General features: G+C 47.4%; 1 gene segment (V, D, J or C); it reads left to right on the top strand.

The window, feature by feature from the left end:
- LOC103608538 overlaps positions 1–483 on the top strand; it is a 1,704-nt gene extending 1,221 nt beyond the window's left edge. Inside the window, 1 exon segment of the V gene segment in view lies at positions 146–483. Within this exon segment, the coding sequence occupies positions 146–483 (338 nt within the window).
- Positions 484–631: the final 148 nt, after the last annotated feature.

Here is a 631-nt window from a genome sequence, read left to right as displayed (position 1 = left end):
TTATTTGAAATGGGATATTTTTGGTGTACAAATTAAAACTAGACACATGAATAATGATTTAACCTGAAAAAAATAAAAGACAAAAATTATGGCAATACCTTGCATGGTTTGTAGATAACTTTGCACTTCTCTCTCATTATTTTAGGATCCAGTGGAGATGTTGTGTTGACTCAGACTCCGCTCACCCTGCCCGTCACTCCTGGAGAGCCGGCCTCCATCTCCTGCAGGGCTAGTCAGAGCCTCCTACATAGTGATGGAAACACCTATTTGTATTGGTTTCTACAGAAGCCAGGCCAGGCTCCTCAACGCCTGATCTGTTTGGTTTCCAACCGGGGTTCTGGAGTCCCAGACAGGTTCAGTGGCAGCGGGTCAGGGACAGATTTCACATTGAAGATCAGCAGGGTGGAGGCTGAGGATATTGGGGTTTATTACTGCATGCAAGGTACACATGATCCACCCACAGTGATACAGCCCCGAACATAAACCTCCTAGCTTGGCACAGCACAGCTGCCCACATGTGTTGTTTGTCTGGGGAGCAGCTCAGCAGATTCTGAGTCTGCGTACCAGGACGATATTAGAGAACTCAAGGGAACACTTTGCAGCTGGGAGCTCTGGACCGTGAATGCCTCAG

This window comes from Galeopterus variegatus, unplaced genomic scaffold (assembly GCF_000696425.1).
Source record: "Galeopterus variegatus unplaced genomic scaffold, G_variegatus-3.0.2 Scaffold8540, whole genome shotgun sequence".
NCBI lineage: Eukaryota > Metazoa > Chordata > Mammalia > Dermoptera > Cynocephalidae > Galeopterus > Galeopterus variegatus.
Note: the sequence above shows the minus strand (reverse complement) of the source record. Positions and strands in the feature narration are given on the sequence as shown.